General features: G+C 39.3%; 1 protein-coding gene across 1 annotated transcript; it reads left to right on the forward strand.

Moving 5' to 3' along the window:
- Positions 1–796: 796 nt before the first annotated feature.
- Positions 797–20,289, forward strand: LOC147692059 (G2/M phase-specific E3 ubiquitin-protein ligase-like). The gene is made up of 10 exons (XM_086936730.1): positions 797–899; positions 3,320–3,526; positions 6,225–6,384; positions 7,603–7,823; positions 9,383–9,484; positions 9,571–9,884; positions 13,273–13,454; positions 14,465–14,637; positions 18,685–18,899; positions 19,751–20,289. Exons 1-10 carry the CDS (start codon positions 814–816, stop codon positions 20,005–20,007), a joined length of 1,917 nt encoding a protein of 638 aa, XP_086792856.1. The 5' UTR covers positions 797–813; the 3' UTR covers positions 20,008–20,289.
- Positions 20,290–24,073: the final 3,784 nt, after the last annotated feature.

Genomic DNA, 24,073 nt, shown 5'->3' on the forward strand with positions numbered 1-24,073 from the left:
AGCAGACATTAGTGGTTCAATATGTATTTCAGGTTTATTTACAACCATTCAGAATTGCTTTGCTAGGAACTAAGGTGTGAACAAAAGTGATTCCTTAAAGGTGCCCCTGCAGTATATTTTGACAAATGGAGGCCACAAGTTAATTCTTGAATTAAATGTATACATTTTGACTACACATGTAATACTAGAGAATGTGGTGTTTTATGAAGGGTGCAGTATAACTGCATCTGTTGAAGTCCCGCACCTCTGAATGGGGAATCAAGGAGGGCAATACCATTTGTTTTCCCACATTACTTGTTGAAACCTCAGAATAATTGTACTTTTCTCTTACACATATTTATTATACTTTGCAAAAATCGTGCAGGGAAAATCCTTTTGGATGGGTTAATTTCCATACCTTATCAAACTTGCAAATTTGTCAGATGATATGAGTTTTTTACACTGTTTTTACATACTGATATGTTCTTTTTTCCAGATCAAACTAAAAAGATGGCTGCAGAGTCAAAGGTAGTGTGTGACCTTGTTGATAGCCTTTTAGCTCAGCCATCAATTTTGGAGGCAATAAGCCACACTCTAGATGTACCAAGGAATCCGACCCATGTTAGGTCCGATCAAACCTTTTCAGGAAGTAGTAATGCCAATTCTAACAGTCTAAGTATATCTAGATCAAACTACAATACACGATACAGAAACAGAGGACAAGAGGTGGACGAAGAAGTAAGACACGTATTTACAAGAGGAAGGTGTTCTTCAAACCCAATGGAATCTTCCAGGTCAGCCCAAGAACATTCAGAAACACGTGTGCAAAGCTCTATGACACAATCGCCAATATTTCACTTTACACGAAACTTTGGAAGACAGAATGGTGAAAGGATGCAACAGCCAAAATATACTCGGAGGTTAGATTACATATGATATACTATTTCATTGATTTCATTGTCTCCAAAATAATTTTGTTGTAATAAATTTCACTATGAGTTTCATTTTACATTGGGTGTGTGGCCTGCAAACCACTGTGGTGGTGGATGCTCTCCTTCCTCAGACCCAGAATGTCTCACTTGCCAAATGTAGTGTTTCTTGTTGTGTCAATTATGATTTAACGAAAGAGCTTACTGGAGAGGAGCACATTTGCAAAAAATGCAATGGAGTGCTATGCAATAGTTAATGTGCAGCATTTTTTTTGCTTTATTTGCTTTATTTTATTTGCTTTATTTGAAATAAACACTTGAACTTGTGGTTTCCAAATTTTTTTTTCAATACATATATTTTTTAATACATACATATATGTATATTTACACACACATATATATATATATATATATATATATATATATATATATATATATATATATATATATATATGTGTGTGTGTGTATATATATATATATATACATATGTCAATTCAAAATCCCTCGCACCGGAGAGATAAAAACGGGACAAGCTCTGGTGTCTCTTACTTTTTATTCCTTCAGCATGCGTCTAGTAGGCAAAGTATGATCAACGAGTTTCGAAATGTCCAGATTCCTTGCTCACGATCGTGTAAAAAGTAAGAGACACGAGAGTTCGTCCCGTTTTTATCTCTCCGGTGCGAGGGATCTCGAATTGACATATGGAGCGGCTTGGTTCCGCCGCAGGGAAATGAATCCCCAACCCGCTGCATGACCCGGTAGCTGAAAACCAAGGAAAAGGATATATATATATATATATATATATATATATATATATATATAATATATATATATATATATATATATATATATATATATATATATATATATATATAATACAAGCACAGTATTCCACTTTGCTAGGAGCCCCTGTCCCTGCAGGGTGGCCTCGTATGAACAGGCAAGGAGTCTCCCGACCTTTAAAACCATAACACAGGAAGAGATATCCTTTCCAAGGAAATGCTGACTCTGTGTATTTGAATTAAGCTGATGTTTTACGGACTTGAAGCATCGAGAACTCTTCCTGTGTTGTGATATATATATGTATATATATATATATATATATCATAGAAAACCAAAGGTTACAGGGACGCTATAGTTATGAAGTAGAAAAGAAAAGTAGAAATTCACTAAAAAGTGAAAGGTCACAGGGGTGTTACAGTTCAGTTCACAATTTTACTCACTCTAAACCATAGATATTCAGCATTTATAGTTCGTTATCTCTAGTTACTATAACTCAGGCCCTAAATAAACTATAGCTTTCATCCCCACCATTCATACTTTTGTCATCAATACTTTTACAGCAAATGTTTCACTGATATTATCAATGATTTAATAGAAGATGTCATGAGTGATGTAATATGTGGGGTAATTAGCAGACCTTTGCAAAGGCGCATGTTATAATCCAGGGTCCTAAAATGGCTGCCACTACTTCCTGGTTGAAGTGGCAGCCAATTAAATCTTACCATTAGATCTGTCGGATCCGCAGAACCTCCATGTCCCTACATATACAAAATAAAGAACAATAAGGATTTACTTAAAAACTACCGAACAGATTTCCACCAAATGACAAAAAAAGAGATCTTTCTGGGCCAAGATCTAGCTTCCTGCCAAATTTGGTGTAATTCTGTTCAGCAGTTCAGGCTGTAGTCATGTTCAAAATCACTATGGGAAATTGTATGTGAAAACACGTTTTGGGACCCTCCCTTTTTCATGCCCCACACAAAACAAATTTCTCTCAAACTTTGCAAATAGCTGCTGAGGTGAGTGGTCAACTAGTTTTAAACATGTTGTGAAGATTTGTCAAACGGCGTCAAAGTTATTAGTAAAGAAAAGTAAGGTTTTCCTACGGAAACTAGGTTCCACAAGTTGCCCAAGGCGAAGCTCAGTCGCACAAGAACCAACACACATATATATATATATAATGCAAAAGTCAGGAAAGCGCACTCACAGGATGTAGCACAATGGTTCATGCACGCCACTTGCCATGGGTCTCACCGTTCCAGAAGGGCCAATGAGAAGATTATATATATATATGTATATATAGATAGATAGAGAAAGAAAGAAATGATGAGCACAGTCCAAGAACTCCCTAAAAATGGTTTACTCAATAAACACGCACCCTGATTGTGCTAGAGGTGGTGTAACAGTTCTAAAAATAAGATCTTAAACTTGTTATTTTATGCTTTATGAACGCTTTGCTCTTTCAGGACCGTTGTGCCAATCAAATGTTGTTTTTTTCTGATCTAATGTTGTTTTTTTCTTGATACTTCACATCAACTGATTTTTGAATTGTGACATAGTACAAAGTGTAGAATTATATTCAATTTCTAAATATATAATTGACATCTGGACATGACTTTGCATTTCAGGCATTTTCGTGGGCCTCCTACATTCACTAAGGAAGTAATTCTTTTATCTGGTCCTCACGATGAGATTGTTGTGAAGCAAGGAACAAAGCAATTTCTTTATGAGAGTGGACATATCATCACAACATTTGAATTTAACAAATTATGGACTAACCATGAGGTGCAGGACCAACTCCATGTGGCTTTTAGCCCCAAAATTGACAATATTGAGTAAGTCAATTTTCATTTCGCATATTTTTATGCATTACTATTTTAAAAATATCAGCAAGTTGTATATGTAATTGTTGTCTATTTCCACTTAATTAGGTAACAGTCTTGCATGTAATCTATTTTGTAAATCAAAGCCATATACTTTCAATGTATTAAGAGATTTTTGGTTATGTGTATGGAAAATAACTTATGAATACATAAAAATGTAAGAAATAATGAGTGTCAATGGTCAGATAGACAGAGCAAGGAAACAAACTGCAGGTGTCAATTGATACAAATCCTTTTTTTACACGTATAAGATTAGTTCATGGAGTGATATTCTTAAAAGGAGGAGTACAAATAAATCAATAATTGTGCTAGTGGTCTAACATATAGATGCTTATATTCCTTACATTCAGATCCGGAGGAATCAGGACAACTGACGTGAAGGAAAAGCATAGCACATTGTACAATCAATATAGTGACAATTAGAATGCTGTAAGATAAGCAGTTCCATCTGTTCAATTCTTATCCACAGCGCTACCTCCCATCCACCATATAGATGGTGTTGGAAACTGTGGGGCTTATTTTTAAAGATTTGTTGTTGGGCAGTGCCGCAAGCCATTTTTCTGCAGCGCCCTACACCAATTTGAAAGGGCAGGAAATGCACTGTATATACAAGAAGCAGTACATTTACTGTCCTTTCAGACCACGCCAGCACACAATATCCAGCCATAAACGAACGCAGGCACCCTCACATCATGTTGCAAGGGTGTCTGCTTTGTTTGAGTGATTTGTTTTTGTGCAGAAAGGGGCACTTTCCTGGATAAAAACGATTATTAGAGGCATTTACCTTGTTCTATGTTTGCTGCAGAATGCAGCACAGATGCAAAGTGGAAAAAATGAGAAATGTAAACATTTCTCCTCATTACGCATTCTCTAGAGAATGGACTGTCTCCTTGACACAGAGTAAGGCAAGGCAGCAACTTGCACTTCTTTGCTTTACTCCATATGTACGAAGCCATGAAAAGCCATGTAAAGTGGCTTCTAATGGCCTCGTAGATTTAGATCTGCACATGGCGCCTCTGGAAGGTCACAAACGTGATGCTTCGGCAGCGCAGTTGTGCCACAAGGGACTTGTAAATAAGACCCTGGGTTTCTGGTTGGCAAAGGCATGCACCATGTCTAAAGAGGAACCACAATCCTATTAAGGGTATCTCGGATACACACTAAAAGATTACCTATGCTCAACCTCTGGTAGGTTGGCACAGAACAGTCCGTCGAATCAAAATAGTCAATGTGTACAGTATTTCTGCTACACAACACACAATGACACTATGAAAACACAAAAATACCACACTTAGGTTTCGAAAAACAGGCAATAATATTATAAATTAATCTAGAACAAACCAACATAAATTGAAAGACTAGAAGTGGAGTTCTGAATTCATAAAGAATAAAAAGAGGACTAGCCTTTACAAGCAATATGCAACAATTGGGGTTATATGATCACGCTGGACTGGGGCAAATTCAACAGCTCAGGCCGACGTGATAGATCGGAGACCAGGGACAAGAGCCATCCAGGTCCAGTAAACATAGTACATTGATCCTACAGCAAGATACGGAGCGCAGGGGAGCAGCATGTCGATCCCCCATGGGTGGCGATGCGTCGGTTCCGAAGACGAAGTGCCGAAAACGAGGTGCTTTTTTTTTTAGTGTGATGTTCCGAACATCAGTTTGCACAGGTGTTGCATTGGTTCTGATGTGATCTGCCGATTCTACTCCTGTCACAAGGACGATGCATTGGGTTCTGCTTCATACAAGCTAAGGATGGTTCATTTCTCTGGAGCAAGTATCTGGGTCCACTTCCAAAGGACCAGGCACAGGAGCAAGTTTATATACTTTGATATCGCTGAGTCGCAAGCAACAGGACGAAATCAAATAAGCCCTTGGAAAACACTTTGGTCGCAAGGCAGAGTCCAGCTGTCACTCAGCAGGGGCAGTGAGCAGCAGGCAGAAGGACAGCACAGCAGAAAAACAGGTTTTCGAGATCAGCAGTCCAGAACAGTGACAGTCCTTGAAGCCTCACGGCAATCCTTCTGACAGTATTGTTACAGGTCTATGAGCTACCTATGGACTATCTTAGGGGTGACATATTTGTAATAAAAGGGATATTTAAAGCTTGGATTTTAAATGCCAAGTTGGAGTGGCAGTAAACTGCACACACAAGCCCTGCAGTGGCAGGCCTAAGACAGGTCTGATAGGCTACTTGAGTGGGTTGCACAATCAGTGATATAGGCCCACTAGTAGCATTACATTTACAGGCCCTGGGTATATAGAATACCATTTTACAATGAACCTACAAGTGAATTAAATATACCAATTGTGGATAAAACAGGTTTATGGCAGAAGCACAGGCACACTTTAGCACTGGTCAGCAGTGATCAGAGTCCAAAGTCCAACACAATCATTAAAAAGTGGATGTAAAGAAGCAAACATTATGCCGGAACGAAGACCACTCAAAGACTGACAGGTATAACAGATTGTCAGCATTGCTAAAAATTGGTCAGCTTGTTGTCAAACAGGTTTACTTCTCCGTTCATGGATGATATTCTGAGTGATACAGATTTAGCATTTCTGATATTTTGAGATATGTTTAAATGTATAATTTTAAAGTTCATGTTTAGTTAAACTAACACTCCACTTTTTGTTTTTATAGCATAAAATTTCTGATGCCATGCCATAACAAATTAGTGCAGCCATTGCTAATGGACAAACAGAGTCTGTCAGGTCTTATAATCTCAAAACTCTTCAAACAGAAATCAGTCTATTTACAACCATCAAGGCAAATTCTTCAACTTCCTGATTCCCAGGGGCCTGTAAGTACTACTTGCATAAAGTATGCTCTGTGGTTTCTTTTGAAAGGTATAGGAAACATATCTATTAATAAATATGCATGCATTTCCATATTCCCATAACGTTTTTATATTGCATGTTCTTGCTAGTGCAGTTGGATAGAAAAATATTTTTATAGCGTAGCAATATCGATCTAAAGCAGGAAGTAAAATACTGTACTATTTTTTTACAGAAAATAAAAAGGAGGGCATTACTTATTTAGATCGGAGTATCCAACATTACTTTAAAACATAATTCAATATCATCCACTTTGTTTTAATTTGGGCATTAAACAGCACATTCCAATATTTAACTATATTAATATAGCTATGTATCATCATCCTATGCGGTTCTCTCTTACTCTATATGGAGAGACTGCCAACAAATGTGAACAATTGATTGCTTATACAGAGTGTGTGATTGAGTTAATTTCTGTGTGTGTATAAGATGCAGAGAGGAATTTGACCAAAGACATGGAGTTAGGGTTGAATGAAATACAAATGCGCATCGACACAAGTATGGTTATTTAGTGAAATACAGAAATCTACAAAAGGGTTAGGTTGGTAGCCTGTACGGCAAGAGCTATGCAATAGTGTGTGATGAGCGGAGAAGTATTCTTACCATCTTGTGCTGATTCTGAAGTTACTCTTACAGGGAGGTTAGAAAAGAATAGTGACAAATACATTTGCCTGTGTTCATACCTAATGTCTTGTAAGTGGGTCAGATTCTACTTGGAATGCAGGTGTGCTGGCTTTACTTTAAATGAAAGGATGGGATCTGTTTCAGAATAGTCTGGTTATTATGGCCTTCCTCAATTACATTTGACTATGTTTCATATATTATGTGTGAAGAAAAGAAGTGGTCTCATTTTTTCAAGTCTCCAGTAAGTACAAGATGGTCAGTAAATGGTAAGTGCCTTGAGCTGAGAGTTCTATTACATATGTAATGTCGGAATTAACATTTGGTAAACATAGAGTTGTGCTATGGATGATCTGGTAGACAGTTTAAATCCGCCTTATAGGAGTAGGATTTGTGTATGGTCAGCTGCCAGTGAACAGTGGAAATGCTTGTCAGATGCGGTCCTGAAGGAGTAGTTCATGCCTGGCTACTCCACACTGGCTATTTGTAAATTGTTTGATTACTAACATTTCTTGTATATCTTCATCAAGATTCATGTCATGTGCCATTGATGTTTTTTGTAGGATAAAGGCATAGATGAAAAAACGGACATGGTGATGTGGCTGGAAAGTGAAGAAACTTTCAGCAATAATTCTGCTGAAACAGAATACCTGAGTAGTTCAGATCCATTGAAAGTCTGCAACATTACAGCAAATCCAATTCCTGCTAACACTTCGGAAGAACATACATTGCAGATAACGCCCTCTCCCACTCTCATCAGCGAAGGATTTGATGACCATTATCGGTACTGCTTTTCTCAACCCAGATACTCAATTGAGATTTGCTTGTTTTTTCAATATTGTTGTATCATTTTGAAAGTATTTGGCTTTCATAAAAAAAGCTATTGTCTTGCAAGTTTTGTCATGAGCAGCCCAGTAATGCAGGACCATGAAGGAGTTTTTTCCCAGCTCTTTTCTGTGATGTAAGGCTATTGGATCATGCAGTTAATGTACAATGCATCTGAAGTGGTCAAATACTTTTTAAAGAGAAAATAGTATATCAAGGCAGGTAATGGTATGTCAGCAGTCACTTAAATGATGCAGGAATACAACAATGTAAAATGTACAATCCCACGCAGTAGTTGTATGGCATAATGTAGTATGTTGGCCATGGCATCTTAGCATGCAGACAGAATGACAACATTCTTAATTTAAAAGATGTAAAACTAAATGTCTAGGGGCCTAGTAGTCAATATGGAGTACCACAGGTATGTACTTCCGAACTATAACACCCTTGGTGTGTGGCATGGAGCTAGTTTTGTTCTTGTTTTACATATTGTATGGATCTTAACTATATGCTACCACTAACCCATCTTCTGTCTATTAAAATGCATTGCTGGTGCAAATGTAATCTGCACTACTATGCTAAATAAATGTGGAGGGCAAAAACAAGAATGGCGATTTCTACAAGTCTAAAGTAATTGGCTTACACAATTAGGCATAATTAATCATTAAAAATACTCAGTTTGGTTACATGATCATAGCTTGTGTGCACAAATTAGATGAGTTCTCTAGTGATGATTGTTGCTTAATTTGGTAAAACGTTAGTAATCCAAACCTAGGAACATGTACATGTAGTCGCAAATGTCCCTATTCACAGCATCAGGCCATTTGCATCAGCAAAAACACTTTTATGGAATCTCAATTTGGGTTCTGTGATTCTGTATTAGAAAGGGGCATGAGGAGGGCATCCCTTCCTAACACAAAATTGGAAAGGTATGTACAAATGTTTTGCGACTGAAATACGGTGGCAAAAACATTATCAATTTACAACCAATTGGTAACCCATTCACAAATGTGAAGAGGTCTCCAAGAGACCACTTCACCTCTGAGAATGGTTGAAAAATATTCAAGGGGCCACTGGCCTGCTCTTAAAAACTGAAACTTCCAAGTTTCATTTATTTATTTTTTAAACTCATCATGGTTTCTTTTAAGGAAAATGGGCTGCATTTAGAAAAAAACAATAGTTTCTTTATTTAAATGCAATCACAGACATGGTTGTCTGCTGACCCCAACAGGCCACCATCCCTGTGATGGCTACGATACCTAATGGATTGCAAATTGTGACCTACCTGAACCCACTACAAATCAGTAATTAAACTCAAAAGACGTCAATACATTAGGAATAGCGATTTCAAAATTCTGATTCACAGTGAATCGCAATTGGCAAATGGCTATTTCTAACTTTTATACATGTTGCCCTATAAGTCATGTATAAAGGTGACTTGTAACAGGAAGGCATAGGATGATACTTTGATTGTTTGTTTTAACATAATAATAGTTGACAATATTCTTACTGTTTTAGATGTTACACTGAACTGTTGGTTGATAATGCGCAGATTCCTGATGATGAAGAGTTTGATACCTCAAATATCAATATTTCTGAACAAAATGAGGCGCACGAAAGGTAATTTTATAAGTTTTAATTCTGATTTATACGTTTAATTTTTAACTAATACATTTGATAGCTTAGCTTTATTTCCTGTATTTCAGTGAGAGCGATGATATAACGTTGAAGGATCTACTATCAAACCTTGCTTTACAAATTGACTCTGAAAAGACATGCAAGTTCAACATAAATCGGCGAAACATTTGGGATGGAGCACGTCGTGCGTTCCTTCGCAAAACCTATAAAGCAACCAACCGTATATCTGTCATGTTTACTGATTCCTCTGGTAACTCTGAAGGAGCTGTGGATTTTGGCGGCCCAACACGGGAATTTTTGCGATTGTTAATGCATCATTTACAGCATAGCAAACTCTTTGAGGGACCCGAAAACAGGAAGACACTCAGTTGTGATGCCCAAGGTACCTTACATTTATTACATTCCAACCTTTCTAAACTGCTCAAATTCTAGAGGGAAAGATTAATTATTTAAAGTGTAAATAATGTTTATATTATATTACTTACTGACGTCTTCAAAGTTTGTTTGATACCACTGATCAGGCATTCTCAAAGAATTTTAACTAAAAGTGGAATAGTGAAGGGAATTCTGAACTATACTATTCATTTATGCAGCAAGAGCAGACTGATTTCAATTCCACCCACTTAATATATCCCTTGCAGCTTGAAAAACAACCTTGCTAGTATGTACTCAATTATATATTTTATGTTTGCTTTGCATTAAATGAGGGGCTAAGGTTTTCCTGCAGTAGTTACTGTTATCAATTTAGAGAAAATTCCTGTGACAAGTACTTCAAACAATGGCTAACTTTAGAGATTCTGCATTAGGTCATCTTAGTTGATGCTCTGGTGCAGCAGTGTGTATGAATTAATCACCCAAACTGTACAGATGCATCCTGCATATTTGGAAACATAGGCCCGTATATCAAAGGCAATAACCCACTGCGTGAATTAGTTTGATACATGGGACTTGAGAAACTGGTCGGGTCATAAAGGTAGGAGTTTTGTTGTGCATAGAAATTCCAGTCCATTGTAGATGCAGATCTTTTTAAAAAACAAGTTCTCAGGATAGACTCTTTCCTCCACTGGAGCCCATCAAGACATCTTCTAGGAGGTTTGCGAAAGCAGAACTTTTTGGGTACAGCACCTTATTTATGGTAAAGTTCGGAATATGTTGCAGCTAAAAGAAAGAAACATCTGGAAGGTCCAAAAATGGTATATAGTATTCTATTCCTGGTTAAACACCATGTTGTGAATATCTTTGGGCAGGAATGACTTGTACCTTTTAATCTTGTACTACATATATAAGCACGAGGTGGAGACATTTAATCTGGGTTATTAACACATGTCCCCAACAATCATCCTCCAAGGAATTTAACTTTGCCAGCTTTCAACCCTTATTGGAAGTTGTGCCTGGTGATGTCGGGTTCCTTAGTGAGGGAGAGGAGGGGTTGGGTGTCGAATGCGTAGAGGGACGATGTTGAACCCATGGTTTCTGATGATGCCTGTGAGGGGCGCCATGTAGACTTTGAAGATGGTGTGGCTGAGGCCGGATCCTTGGGGTACTCCGCATCTGGTCTCTGTCGGTTGTGAAAGGAAAGAAAGAAGTCTTATTTTCTGTGTTCTGTCCATGAGGAATGAGCGGATCCAGTCTAAGGCTTTTCCTTGGATGCTGGTGTTGTAGAGTCTGGTGGTTAGTGTGCAGTGGGAGACAGAGTCGAAGGCCGCTGATAGGTCCAGGTGGATATGGGCTTCCGTTTGGCCTTGGTGAAGGAGTGTGCAGATGTCATCTGTGGCGGCAAGGAGGGTGGTCTGGGTGCTGTGGTTGCTGCGGAATCCGGAATGGGAGATATCTAGGATGTTGTTGGTTACAATGAAGTTTGTTAGCTGGGTGCTGATGGCCTTTCCGATGACCTTGGCTGTGAAAGGAAGCAGCAAGATGGGCCTGAAGTTCTTACGGTCCGCCGGGTCTGCGAGGATTAAATTTGGAGGGGGTTGACTTAGGTGCGCTTCCAGTTGTCAGGGAATGTGATAGTCACAATGGAGCAGTTGATGGTTCAACGTAGCTCGGATGCGAGGGCTGTGGCAGCCATGTGTAAGATGTGTGGCGGGCAGGGGTCTGTTGGGTGACATCGCTGGGGGTTGGGGTTGAGGTCGTGCAGAGGTCTTGGTCGTCCAAGTTGTAATAGAGCGTCTTGATCTTGAGGTGAAAGAAGGAGCTGAGTCTGTTGCAGAGGTCTTGGGAGTGAGAGGCATCTGTTGTTTCGCTGTTGGGTTTGGCAAATTCCTGTATGATGGAGAAGAGGTCCTTGGAGTTGTGGGTGTTGGAGAGTATTCTGTCTTTGAGGAAATTCTTCTTTGTGGATTTGATGAGTTGGTGGTATGCCATGGTGACTGTTTTGTAGGGGATGCATGTTTCCGGAGTTTTGCTGTTTCTCCATGTTTTTTCCAGTCGACAGCAGGCATGCTTGGATTCTTGGAGTGCTGTGGTGAACCAGTTTGCTTTCTTGTTGTGTCGTCTTGTAGTCTTCTGGAGGGGAGCGAGTGTGTTTGTTCAGTTGGCGATCCATTGGTGGGGGTTGCTTGCCACAGTGTAGGCATCTGTTCATAGTTAGGGATGGAGTGCAGGTGAAGGCGGAGGTGATGTGTTCTTCTGAGATTTTGTTCCAGATTGTGCATGGGAGGCGACGCGTGTGCTTGTGTGTGGTACGTTTTCTAAAGGAGAATTGGATGCAATGGTGATCAGCCCAGAGCAGTTCCATGATGTGACAGTGGAAGATGCTATTTCCTTCTGCGAAGACAGGGTCAAGTGTGTGTCCTGCTGTGTGAGTGGGGGCAGAGATAAGTTGTTTCAGTCCTATGTTGCTGAGGTTCTCTAGGAGGGTGGTGGTGTTGGGGTTGTGGTGGTTATTCAGGTGGAAGTTTAGTTCTCCAAGTAGTATGTAGTCTGTGGAGGCGAGTGCGTGGGATGTGATGGGGTTAGCAATGACATCGGTAAATGTAACATGGGGCCAGGCAGTCTGTAGGCGACGGTTCCGCTGAGGTTCGTTTTGGGGTTGGTCTGGAAGTGGATGTGTTCCATGTGGGCGAGGCATCGTCCGAGTCAGTGGTTGTCATGCAGAGGGAGCTTTTGTGGATGCTGGCGAGTGGGGCGGGTGGAGCGGTCTTTCTTCAGGATCTTGCATTTGATCATTACTGGATATAAAATAAAAACTCAACTGTCGTTACATTTTAGCATGGAAAACCTGTCGAAAGATAATGGGAGAGAAACACAGGGTATCTACTATATCATGCAGATTTTGGTGTTTTAAACACCAAGATCTTCATGCTATTCTTCACAAACTAGCAATACGTGTTATGTATCACTACCAATATTTAATGCACCCTATGGTAAAATTATTTATCTGGTGCCTAAAGTAACAGGTAAACTTGTAATCAGGCCATCCGTCTAAAACTCTTGTTCTATCAAAAATATATTTGGGGTCCTGATTTATGAAGTTACTGTTAAGAGTGTGGAGTCTTGAACTGCAGTGTGGAGATTCTGTACCGAGTACGGAGACTATGTCCCAAGTACAGTGATTAAACACCCTTGTGTGAAAAGGCTCCGCCACAAATGCCGAAACTCTGCATGCTTGACTTACTGCACGTAAGTACCTTCGTGAATCAGGCTGTGTATTCTTGGATAATATGTTTTCTAGATTTTATGCAATAAATTTAGTTTCAGAGATATATAATAAATGTTTTATAGATAAGCAGAACGCAATACATTTAATTTATTTTTTCTTGTTTAAGGTATGCGAAATGATGACTATTACCTGGCTGGGCAAGCCCTGGCCGTTTCCCTAGTTCACGGGGGGCCTGCTCCAAATTTTGTGTCGCCTGTTTTGTATCAATGTTTAGTTTCTGATGCAAAAAATGTGAATTGCAGTTTGGTAGATGTGGTAGATCCGGATACACGAGACATGTTGCAAGAGGTAAGCAATAGATAGTAAACATTTGTGCTGATGAATGTTTATCAATTTTTATTATTTTGTTTTCACATAGTAGAAGGTCTATTAGTCAAAAACATGCAAATCATTTGCGTTTAATTTTGTGGTAATAGTTATTCATGCACCTTAGATTTATGTATAATTGCCATACGTACTAGAAACGAATATGAAAAGAAATACACTCATCTATTTGATATGGAATGGGGTCAATCCTGAATGTCTATTCTCCGTCCTCCACACTGTTTTAAAGTTTCCAGGGCAACCTCTACGTATTTGCTACTCTCTCAACTGCCATACACAAATCCACATTCTTGCATCAGTGATCAATCAAGAATGTCCTACTGTTAACCCGATGTTGATCTATATTTCTTGGTGATACCACCAAATCAAAAGTATGTGATATGTTCTTGATATGTTAGAGTCTTCACATTACAAGAAGACAAAGTTTCAGGCACATAACTAGAGTCATACCATCTACCACTTGCAGTTGCCCCATGAGACTTCCTTGGAATTGCTACAGTTTTCAACAATGACTAATAACATAATAGAAGAGGCCTTCCTGACCATGTTTCTGCAAAGAATGAGATATAGGAGAGGACCTATATATCTGTATTCTGGATTAATACACTTAGTGTGGAATTTTGCAATTAAACTAAAAGAAAACCTACTGCCAAACACAATCAGGTACATTAGGCCATTGTGCTAGTCATCTTTGTATAATTCTCTTGCGCTCTTTCCCATTTGTTGTTCCATTCAGCGAGAGAGTGTAGCTAGTGTAAAACTACAGTAGCATTAACTACAGTAGCAGTTGATGCTGTTTTAGTCCATTGACTGTTAAACTTTTGTAAACTTACTGAACAAATATGTTTATTTAGCAGATGGCCAAGACAAATTATTCTGCATCATTAAGGTTTAGTTATTGTTTTTTTTTGTTACAGTGAAAATATTTGTTGTTACTATTTAATAAAAATATCACAATCTTAATTTTTCCATAGATTGAGGATGCTTCGTCTCTTGAAACTCTTCAAGGATTGATTCAAAAACACAGCACAATTCTAAGTGTGGCAGGTTGCTTCCGTCCATTTAAATCTCTGAATGACAAAAAAGAACTATTGGAAGATATCATCAATTGGTACATTGTGGGGAGGACTGTTCCTTCACTGGTTAGGTACAGTGATATTTATATACATATGCACTATAAATCAATATCCTTTTGACTTTGCAATACATGCATGTCCATTTAGAAAAAAGTCATTACTATAAATCACTGTCCATCCTAATGGCATCATACATATTCACACTCTCAGAAATGTCCCAAAGACAGATTGTGAAATCAAGCACATCATGGGTTTCAAATATATTTTACATTTACTTTGTTTCAGTTTTTTATTGGCATTTTACAATACAACTTGTGCAGTCCTTCCTCCAGAGGGCATAAATAGAAGGCTAACAAAAATTACAGGAATCCCAACAATCCCATAGGTTCAGCCCACGCAGCACAAATCAAAACAAAGAAAACAAACAGGAAGACATAAAAAAAGAAAGGCCTTCCCACCTCTCCAACTTCCCCAAATATAAATTGCAATAAATATTATCCAACAACTATTTTCTTTTCACAGTCACAATGGGCATCAGCATACAAAGCAGAGCATCAGAGGTATTGGACTTCTCATATTCAAGTATTGGCAGCCCAAATGGAGTTCTAAAAATGGAACAGATTCAGGGCTTGCATGTGTATGGGATAGAAAAGTAACGGCAGCCCGTGAATAAAAACTTGATCAGCAGGCCACACATTTCCTCAACGTTTCTAAATGTATCCACCAGGGCATTGAACAGTCTAACAGTTGTCCGAATAGTCTGAGATATCACATTAAGACTGGTGGAGGGTCGACTTCATTCAGATCCGCCGCCAGTGTTGTTTTATCTGACCCCAAACAATTACACATATTCAATTTATCAGCAATTGTTTCATATTTTAACAAGTTACAGCATAGTTACAAAGCTTAACCTGGTATATCCAAGTATCACTTTAAATTCTGTAATGATTTCTAGAAAGAGGGGAATCTGAGGACTTTACCACCATATGTGTTTAAAGCCTCATAATAATCCACAAACTGCCAACAAAGAGTGTTGCCCTATTTTTCAAACTGAGTAGGATATAGATCTCAATCAAATATCACCTGATAATGAGCTTCCCTTCCTGCTAGCGTGTGCAAGACTGTTTGGGAATTGCGCCATTGCGTAGACCGGGGCAGTACTATCTAACTAAGGCCTTCAGTGTTATCTTAAAATTCTTGCAGAGGCAAACTAAGAGTTCGGACCGAGGTGAGTAGTATAATATTTAGAAAGGTGATCCTAACCCTAGGCCCTCCTGCACAAACTTCTCAACTGAAAGGAGATCTTTAAATCTCTGGAAGCTGCTTATTTGTTCAGGTTTGGAGAGACCAATTAGATCATTGAGTGTATCTTGTACATTTACAATAATTTTCTATTGCAGGCTCCAACAGTAAAAGTATCTCTTTCCCCTGAAACCTAACAGATAGAATGGCAGCCCCTCCCTCCTACAGGTTAATAAAGGGACCTGGATCTATTGAAGGTTTAAATGATGTATTCAAATCAATGGCGTGGGTCTAGAGGGGAATGTTGTCAATGCAGATTTCTTAATAACCATGTCTAGACTATGAACGTTGCCTTTTTGAGGGTGCTTAAGTATGCATTCAAGGGTTGATCAGATGTTGAATTCCAGAACAGGTCCCAAATGTAGCATCCTATCACCAGCATTTTCATATGTGGCCAATGCTTCTCTGCATCTGTGTTTTTCAGAGCAACCACTTTACTATCGCCCTCATTTGGGCTACCCTGTGGTATAAGGGCAAGTCCTGGTAGGGCAAGTTGCCCACATGGTTCGGTAGTCATGTATATTTATGCCTGTTTATCAGAGTGTAGCCCTTTCTGCCAGCCCAATAAAACAACTGTTCGAATGATTAAGGGATGCAAACAGTTTCCTGTAGACCATTATAGCAGGTGCCTGGAAAAGATAGAGAACTAGAGGAACTAAGTTTATCTTAATTGAATTGAGCCTCCACAATGAAGATAGGTACAGAGAGGACCACCTCCGACAGTCCTCTCATATAACCTGAAGAAGTGGTGGAAAGTTAGCTTTGTAAAGGTCCTCAATCTTAGGAGTTAATATAACACCCAGGTATGTGCCTGCCTTATTTCTCCATTGGTACTGGGTGTTTAGTGCTAGTTCCTCAACCTTGCCCCAAGATAGTGTAAGCCTGAAAATTCTTGACTTTGCTATGTTTACAATGAAGCCTTATACTCCCTCAAAGCGAGTAAGAAGGTGTTGAATTCAAGGGAAAAATCTTGAGGGATCAGTAAATGATTAGAGGACATCATCAGCGGACAAGAATGCTTTATGAATCTCCTGCCCAAAGGTTATGCTTCCGACCTCCTTGTCGGCCATATTGTGCTTCACAGGGTTCTAAGCTTAGAGCGTAAAGAAGCAGTGGGAGTGGGTAGCCCTTCCTTGTCTCGACCCACTGTTACCCTCTCTTTCTTCTGCAATTCGCTATGATTTGGGACATAGGATTATTGCAATTCAGCCAAACCAATGCTATAAATCTGGGACCAAACCTCTCTATAGTCCTAATGCGGAAGACCTAGTCCACCCAGTCGAAAGCTTTCTCGTGTCCAAGGCCACTATATGACCAGGATCTTATTTATGTTGACCTTTTCCACCAGCTGTTATCATACGTCTGTCTTAATTAGACAAATCCTGACTGTGCTGTGAAACAGAGCTATTCAGCTTTACTGCAGGAATTCCAGAGCAAAATTTAACATCAAGATTTAACAAGAGTGTCGGTCTAAGGAAGCAGAGCTGGTGAAATTTCTTTGGTTTAGGTGTTACTGTAACTAGGGCTTCATTCATTGTTATTGAAAGTTTGCTATTTTGCGGGATACTATTAAATAAGGTTGTGAAGTCTGGTACCAACACCGGTGGGTGTGTCTTGAAGAAATCACTTGTAATGCAGTTGGCCCCAGGGGCCTTGTGCATTTTAAGCTCCTTAATTGCTCTATTAGGTGGCAAGAGGTTCTATATTCGAATACCGCTGTGTTAACTCTGAACTGATTAGCTATCCCCTGTCAGTCAGACAATCTCAGGGAGTTCAGTGTACAAAACGTACCCCAGTCTGCACTTGTGTTTACGGGGAAACCCTTGCTCCAGCACCAGAAGCTGATATCCTCATTTAAATGAGTATGTTCTCTTTACAGTGGAGCATCAGGCAGGCACAAATTTGTAGATTTAATTCAGAGCAATCACTGCGCCATGCTGTCTTGCCTCATCACAATATCTTTGCTCAGCCAATTCGGGTCACTGCTGATCCCAGCCATGCTAAATATCAGTCCCCTCAATCCACCAAGCGCTTTTAATGATCAACAGGCTCTCCCGTGAAGACTGCCTCAGAGAGCCCTCTACATTACTCAGCCACAGGGCGCCATCTTAACAGGGTTAGACACAGGCAGCCTGCAGCTGAGGTATTTTCTACTTATCCCCCCTTCCAGCAGTAGACAGGGTGACTAACTATCACTTCTCAGCAGAACGAAGGCCAGGGATTAAAATATTCTGTAAAAATTCCTAAAATGGGTTTGTGATGCCATACAAATTTGATATTTTATAGCAGTGTATTGTAGGCGTCACTTAAAAAATACTGAATCAATATAAGATGTTTCAACATTTTATGACTGTAAACCAGGTGGTCTTTTCATCTAATGCATAAAATAACATTGTATTATGCAGGGTTGGCCAGGCCTTGCTAAAAGTACAAGCAAAGTTTCTAAGGTCCTATTCACACACTCCAAAGGCTCCACAGTTTGAAGTCAAAAATTGGCTGCCAAAAAGATCTCAAAATCAGCAGTTTGTTCTTTACTAATGTGCATGCTGGATTTGGTTACTTTCTTTTAAAGAAAAGCTGCAGGTCATGTGCTACCTTGCTGCTAGGAAATCCTCACAAGACCACAGGAGAAAGAGAATTTGCCTTTGTCAGTGCTCTCCAACCGCTAACTTCAAATATTTCTATTTAGACTGAAGCTCGAACATAGGGCACTGAAGGATTTTTAGATGTTTCATAGACATACCTTAATTTTATAATAACTTTTACATTATAATTTGACCAATAGTTTGTCTATTTATGATTATTCTTTATTGCAGATTAAAGGAGGGGTTAAAAACTCTGGGAGTACTTCAGGCCATGGAAATTCATAAACAGCTTTTTGAAGAGGCATTCATTTGGGTGGAACACAAAATCACCACTGATATCATAAATGGAATGTTTAACATTCAATTCAGTTCATCTGGCAGTAACCACCGGTTACAAGAAGAGCACATCATTGGTTACTGGAGAGATTACCTCCAAGATTGTGAAGGCAAGTTAAATTTTTTCATTATGTTACAGTTCAACTATTGATGAGACACATCAGTTGAAACTATAATTTAAACCAGCCTATAATGGGAAACATGGTGTCGAAGACTACAGAGAGATACTGTAGAGAAAGAGAGTTAAGGAGGAACAGACCAACCCGTTTTATTTGTACCGAGTAAAATCTATAATAAGAACAAAAGGATAATGCATCCAAAATTGTAAAGTCTATGCCTGCTTTATTTCAATCTTCATTTTGCACGATATGTCTATTATTAATGTTGTTCAAACTTCATTGTAGTGTCCTGGCAGTAAAATGTTAGCTACCCCATTAGAATGAAGCTACATGTACTGCATCAAGAAAAAGTAATAAAAATCAATATAGAGCATGGTTGGGTCTGCTGTGTGGGTCTCTGACAGAGTAAAGCCTTTTCACAGGGGAGATTACAGTTACCTCCAGCCCTTAAGAGAAGCTTTTTGGCTTGTCGCAGTTGTTTGTCTAAACAGTGGTTTGTGTGTGTGAAGACTCAGAGAGAGTGTCAGATGCAGGTCTAGCTGCATGGAATACCTATGCTTACTCCATGTTGAACAATCGGAAGACTTCTAATAAAGGGAGAGTAAGGCGAGCAGGATTGTGGAAATGGTAACATACTCTCACACCAGATATCAGTGTTAACAACAGATAATCTTGATTTGAGGAGTTTTTTGTGAAATGAAGCACAGCAAATCAGCAGGGGTTTTATTATTCACATATCAACCATTACTGAAGTATTCATTTAGCAGATGAAATAAAAAAATCACAATCGTTGCAGTAATCACAATTTTACTAGTTTGACAAATATTTCTTTTTTCTTTTAGAGCTTGCATGTGAAGCCAAATTAAAGGACATTCTGTGTTTTGTGACTGGCGCTAACACAGTTCCACCACTTGGCTTTAATCCTCAGCCATCAATAGACTTTCTGCATGCATGCGATGGCCAAGTCGAAATGTCTATGTTTCCAGAGGCAAACACCTGTGGAAATGTGTTGCGCCTCCCCCTTTTAATTTCGTATGAAGAATTTAAAAAAAACATGGACTTTGGGATACTGAATTCTCCAGGGTTTGGACGAGCCTAATGATCATATTGAAATGAGCGGTATAATGTATACATATGACAAAGTAGTTATGGATACAAAGGATTGATCATGCTGTTGTCGCGGAAGGTGAGAGTCTCATGGCAGCATACGAAATGCAAGGGCATTGGACTTCTGTGAAATCAACTCATAGCCACAGGGCAGGTCTCTGTGCCTTGATAATAGCACATTTCTTCCCATTCCTGTATTCATCATGGCAAATTAGAAAATGTATTGAAAAAAATATTTTTCCGGAAACTTTGTCAATGTTTATTTTTTGCAATGATTAATAAAGTTTTTTTCCAAACCATCTTTACCAATAAAACTACATTGGTTGACAATAAATAGAAGTTCTTCAGATTGACTGAGTTCTTGCTTTCATCTTTTTAGTGTGTCTTGTGTTAGACCCTGTTTGGGTGGCCACTGGGCAAGCAGGGGCTACTGGGCCTGAGGCCTGTGGTCATTTACCTCAGATGTAAAAGGCTACAGTGAACCTTTGGCTGTGCAAACTAGGCTATGTACAATCTCTTTAACACTTCACTCTCAGTTGTAGCAATGGCAAGCAGTTAAAGGCTTATCAGTGAGGTAGTGTGAGGGTATGTAAACTCGAAAGTCATCTATTGGCCTTCAAAGCAGTAACTGATCATGTAACTCATAGATTTCCTTTGCTTATGAAAAATAACTCTATACAAATGTAAAACTTAATGCTTCACAGAACAGGTTATAGCTACAATTATTTTACTGAGCTACTGTGCCTTGTGCCCTAGTCCTCCTCTCACAGGTGTTTCCATCCTTCTGGGTTCGAGCTCTCTAGTGTTAGTATCAAGAGTCAGGTGGTGATTATCATTATGAACGGTCTCAAGTAGACCCGTGTGACAATTCTCACCAGAGTGAAATTGGTTCAGCACACCACGGGTGGTCAGATGCAAAAAGAACAATTGATGGACATAATGTAGAACAATGTCATACATTCACCTCGGTACAGAGCTCTGGGCCTTACGATTAACCGTGTATATATAGCATGTAGGATTTACATTGAATGTTGCATTATTCTGTTTTGTTTATAGAGATATCCCCTGGAAGAAGGCAGTTCATATGCCGAAATGCATTGGAAATGATAACATTTTTTTCTCATGAATTAAAATGAAAAGTTATGAACTTTACATCCATGTGATGAAAACATGATGAAATAAAACGCCAAGGGCCAGATGTATCAAGGCTTTTGCGACTCGCAAAGGCCGAAATTTGCAGAATTTCGGCCTTTGCGACTCGCAAACAGCCTTTTTGCATTTTTTGCTATGTATCAAAAAATCGCAATTTAAGGAATCGCAATAATTTGCGATTCCTTATTTTGCCATGGCATTTAAGGAATTGCAAATTTTACGATTCCTTAAATGATATGTATGATACATTTTTGAATTGCGAAATTGTGTTAAGAAATCGCAATTTACCACCAACTTGTAGTTGGTGGTAATTTGCGATTTCTCTTAGAAATGCCCTATTTGGCATTTGTGAGGGTGGCATGTGACACACATACATGCCCATAGGGCATGTATGTGTGCCACATGCACACACATGTAGATTTCAGGGGTGCAGCAGGGTGTCTTTGAGACACCCCTGCACCCTTGAAATAATTCTCAAATTGCGATTAGCAAATTGCGAATTCGCAATTTGAGAATTATTGCACTATCATTCCTATGGGCCTCCTGGCCCATAGGAATGCATTGGAAATTATTCTTTATTTGCGAATTTGCAAATTGCGAATTCGCAAATAAAGAATAATAATGAATCGCTAAAAAATAGCGATTTTGTACATACGTACCGTTTTGCGAATTCTAAATAGCGATTCGCAAAAAATCGCTATTTAGGAATCGCAAAACGGTATCTAGATACATCTGGCCCCAAGTTTCAAACAGACAAACTATTGCACAAATGTATTGAACCTTCCACGCAGGAGGATTTCATGGAGCCCGGGGGACATACCCCATATCTATGGGGGTGCAACCAATGTAGCCTAGGTGTTCCCACGCATCCTACCATGCATTTTGGCACATTCCCAGATATACCATTACTGTCAGATCTGGGAATGGGTAAAAATGCTAAGCCTCCCAGGTAGGCCCTGATTAGGTGCCTACAATCAAGTGATATAATTTTGAATGCTACCTTTGTAAAGTTCTTATTGATAGTTAAAAAGAAATTAGGAGAATAATTACTTTTATTATGTAATTTACTACGAAACCAAATGAATTTATTCGATGTAATGGTATTTTAAGTGTTTTTATATTTGAACATAGCTTTTACTGCTTTCTCGTTTTAGATGTGTAATATTGTAAGATTTTAAATAATCACTACAATAAAGATTACTTACTAAGCCTCCCAGGTATAGCATAAGGAGGAAAAATGTCTCTATTTCTCCTCTTTTGTTCCGCTTTCTATGTGTGCTGCAGCACACACAGCACAAATGCTTCAGGGGATTTTTTTAGTGCAGGAAGGTGTCCTGCTAAAAACACTCCTGTCTGCAAGGCAGCACATAGTGCTCCAGTGCAAGTAAAGTGCAGGAATACGCGGTTTCATGTTAAATACGGTGCAATTGTGACCATTATCTTTCCGCAGCATAGTGCAGCATGGTGGCTTGCTGCACCACACTGCATAAAATAATGATAAATCTGCCCCTCAGGATGTCTGTCAGAGGGAAACAGCAAAGTTCAGTTCAGGTCCAGTTGCCACTGGTCAACTGGCATTCTTCACAGGAACGTTCTTTTAAGGTTTTTTTTTTGGTTCCTGGAGCCACCCAGGGGAACAGCCCCTTGATCTTTGGAGACCTTTCAGTCTTTGGGTTTAATGAAGGTGGGGGTCCAAACTCTTCAAGATCTTCCAACAGGTCACAGAAGCAGAGTGCAGCAGACTCAGACTTTTAGCAAGTCTGCCATTTTTCAGAGAAAGGCTGGATGAGGGTCCAGAATTATTTGGTTTATCAGCTTGTGGGGGAATGGTTACACCTTATGACACCCCTAGTTCCTCTATGACCAATGGAGTAAAGATTCCCAAGCAGTAGAAAAAAAACTATGTTTGCAGTAGTTCCTGTTTACCTAACTGTAAACTGCCCAAAAATGCAATGTGTATTAGAGCAAATTCTGTACGGCAAAGGTCTCTGGCCACAATAAACTCGGGCTCTGAGACTGGGGATGTGAATGTGGAGTGTACCCTGGTAATCCTAGTGACCTTCCACATCTAATAATGACGTTCAGTTTGAAGCACTCACTATACACACAACAAACCCAGAGACAGATGCCTGGTAGGTCACAAGCAGGGTCTTTCAGTAAAAGGCATTAAGTACACAAAATTGCCTTGGCAACCTGTTCTCTCACTGCCAAGTGTTAGATGTGGCTTCACAGACACGTTAAGCAGGATTGACATTTTGGTGTCAACAGGATGCCCACAGCCTTCTCTGTAAATATTCTATGGAATTCTGATGGGTCATCTGCCCATGCATGCAGGTCAGCCTATTGTTTGCTCCTGGGATGCAGTTCACATTTTTTTTTAAAACCTACAGCTAGGCTTGAGTAGAGGCTAGGAGTTGACAAAGGATAATGCTATTTAACTTTTCGAAAGCTCATGCATATTAATGCTAACTTTCTATTTATTATTTCTATTTATTAAAAATGTGAAATCACTCTGTTTTTACACATAGAACAGCAAACTGATAATAGCCTTTAGGGACTTATTGCTTTAGGGACATTGTCATGTTAATTTTTAACATGTGGCACTTTTTTTTTTATCACATTTTTTTTTAGCTCAGCAGTAAAATACAAGGTAACATGTAGACAACCATTATGGTGTAGGTGCCCTTCAATCCCTATTTCTACACCTGCGTTAGAGATCTGAGCTTTGGGGATAGATGCCATGTGTCCATGTAAGCTGGTGAGGTCGCTACCCATCAAGATAGTGCATATTGGAGCTCCTGTATTCCAACCCCCCTCGTGGCCCTCCCTAACCCCAACTGCCCCCTCCCCTGGTGCCCCCCCCCCATTCTTACCCCCCTCTCCGATGTGTTCTGCTGAGTCGTCGC

Source organism: Lissotriton vulgaris, chromosome 9 (genome assembly GCF_964263255.1).
Source record: "Lissotriton vulgaris chromosome 9, aLisVul1.2, whole genome shotgun sequence".
Classification (NCBI taxonomy): Eukaryota; Metazoa; Chordata; class Amphibia; order Caudata; family Salamandridae; genus Lissotriton; species Lissotriton vulgaris.

Coding starts and splice junctions, on each gene's coding strand:
- LOC147692059 (XM_086936730.1), top strand. CDS start 814: ATGACACAATCGCCAATATTTCACTTTACACGAAACTTTGGAAGACAG. Junction 7,824..9,382: donor GGATTTGATGACCATTATCG/GTACTGCTTTTC, acceptor TTACTGTTTTAG/ATGTTACACTGAACTGTTGG. Junction 13,455..14,464: donor CACGAGACATGTTGCAAGAG/GTAAGCAATAGA, acceptor ATTTTTCCATAG/ATTGAGGATGCTTCGTCTCT.